Source organism: Engraulis encrasicolus, chromosome 20 (genome assembly GCF_034702125.1).
Source record: "Engraulis encrasicolus isolate BLACKSEA-1 chromosome 20, IST_EnEncr_1.0, whole genome shotgun sequence".
In the NCBI taxonomy this organism is placed as follows: Eukaryota; Metazoa; Chordata; class Actinopteri; order Clupeiformes; family Engraulidae; genus Engraulis; species Engraulis encrasicolus.
The window spans coordinates 11,842,753-11,845,252 of record NC_085876.1 but is presented as its reverse complement, the minus strand read 5'-3'; the positions used below and the strand labels follow the sequence as shown (position 1 = coordinate 11,845,252).

Sequence of the window (2,500 nt, the reverse complement as noted above, 5' to 3'; positions counted from 1 at the left end):
TTGTGTGTTCCGTCATGTGCGTATGTGTGTGTTGGCGCACATAGCCACTGCCAGAGGGAAACCTTACCCGTGACCTACCAGGCGTGCGTGATGCGGCGGGACTGCGAGGTGAGCGAGTGGGGAGAGTGGGGCGTCTGCTCCAAGAACTGCAACGACCCCAATGGATCCAAAGGTCAAAGGTTGCGCTCCCGCCGCCTCACCCAGCTGCCCGTAGCCGGCGGAGAGGAGTGCCCCCTACTGGAGGAGACGGAGGAGTGCACGCCGCAAGGAGACGCTGTCCAGTCCTGCATCATGTGAGTCACAGTGCATGACTAATGCCGTGTACAGACCAAGAGCGACGGAGCAAATGAAGCGACGGAAGTCATTATTTCTCTATAGAGGGCACGCGACCTGCGCTACCAAAGCGAATTCGCCAGGAGCGAATTCGTCAGGAGTGAAGCTTCTTGCGCGACCAGAGCGAATTTTGGCGATTAAACTAAATCTAATCGCTGCCAAATTCGCTCTGACGCTGTTCGGCGAAAACCAATCGGAACGTTCAAATCTCCGAATTAGCTGAATCAAACATGTCAATGCTGCGTCTGGAGCGAATACAGCAAATTCAAGGCGAAACTTCCTCTGCTACCCACGCTACCAGGCAACGTAGTTCGCTCTTGGTCTGGACACGGCATAATGCAAACACACGCACGCGCGGACAGATGTGCACACACACGCACTCACGCACACACGAACATGCACACACACACACGAACACATTTTTTGTACCAAGTCACGTAAAAATACGTTTAGCCTCCCATGCGTTGGCTCCCAAACCGTAAAATTCCGTTTTTATTTAGTTATTTTTTTTGGATTCTGAATCTCCACATTCTAATGCACATTCTGTGTGATTTTCTTAATAATGTGATGAACAGAACTGACATACATCATGAAAACACCTACAAAGTCAAAACTCCTACAAAGTCAGGATCTGGATATTTCATCATCTGTGCATTTTATTACACACATTATTTGAGTTTTATTATAGCAAATCAAACCACTTCCTGATCACGTCACGTCACGTCTCCATTTACTTCCTAGAGCATCAAAACAAAACATGTCCTGTCAGCACAGCCCTTGCTAGCTAGCCTGTTCCTAAACATATGATGAAAGGATAAGGAGTTTTGCTGCCATCAAGATAGGTGTAAAATGGAAGGTTGTAATGAAAAACAGCATGCAACACAGCAGGAAGTAGTAGTCTACTTTTATCTACAGAACGAAAACTGCCAGTCAAGTGACATTAGCTAGCTAGTGTTTCAGATGATGTGGCCTGACCAGGTGATTTTTGCATGGAAATAGTTTACTTGGAAGCTACTGGAGTTGTTCTTCGGATGTGAAAATGCATTTAGACCCACAATTTACCCGTGACAAAAAAGGCTTTATCTCAGTTCGAATGTTCAAAATCGCTATTTTCTACCTAAACCAGTGCTCGCTTAAAGTGAAATAACTTCGGAATGGAACAAGCTAGAAACAAACCGTAAATAATGATGGAAAATGATGAAATTGGCTGGGAGTCTACAGCTAAATTCCAAAAAACGGCTGGTATTGATTGAATGTGTTAATGTCAATGGGAACCAAATATGATGAATAATCCAAGACACACACACACACACACGCACGTGCGCACACACACACAGCATTAGTGTAGGAGACAGAGGACTCATGAGAGGCAGCATAGACATACAGTGTGTGAGTCACAACAAAAAAACACACACTTGAACACACAATTTCAAGGAGAAGCCCCTAAGATGACCATCATATGAGTCACAGAGACGCACACGCGCACACACACACACACACACACACACACACACACACACACACACACACACACACACACACACACACACACACACACACACACACACACACACACACACACACACACACACACACACACACGGAGAAGCCGACCAGACATGTCTGGCATGAGTCAAAATACATACATATACACATGGATATATTGCACTCTCTTAGACACACATACCTACAGCAACACCCACACATACACATTCACATCCTCCTAGCACTGTTTCACATTTGCACACACTGAGATATATATTCACAAACACACACATTCTGCTCTCCTTTCCAAATGGTTCTCTGCCTGCTTTAGATATTGCTTATCATGTGTTTCCCAGTGGTGTAGTCTACGTAGAATGCAGGTACACTTCTAAATTTCAGGGATTTCAGTATACCCACTTAAAATTGATTGATCCATTATTTAGAATAGCACAAATATATACAGTGTACCCACTTCAAAAAATGTTCAAATATACAGTATACCCACACAAAAAAAGGCAGGACGCCAAGGCACTCTTCTTAGATAAAACCGCTTTATTATAAGGCTAGTTCATGTTAGAACTTAAATAATTAAAAATACTGCCACTGCCAACATGTTTCGGCCGCTACAGGGCCTTCATCAGGGCACAAGGTGAATCAAGCAGTGTAGCACACAAGACAGTAT

At 44.6% G+C, this 2,500-nt stretch overlaps 1 protein-coding gene across 1 annotated transcript in view; it reads left to right on the top strand.

Annotated features, from left to right (window-relative positions):
• The window catches only part of thsd7aa (thrombospondin, type I, domain containing 7Aa), a 158,078-nt gene that overhangs the window by 50,801 nt on the left and 104,777 nt on the right, over positions 1–2,500 (top strand). Inside the window, exon 5 of the mRNA XM_063186152.1 lies at positions 45–293. Coding sequence (XP_063042222.1) covers positions 45–293 — 249 coding nt within the window. The remainder of the gene's footprint in view (positions 1–44; positions 294–2,500) is intronic.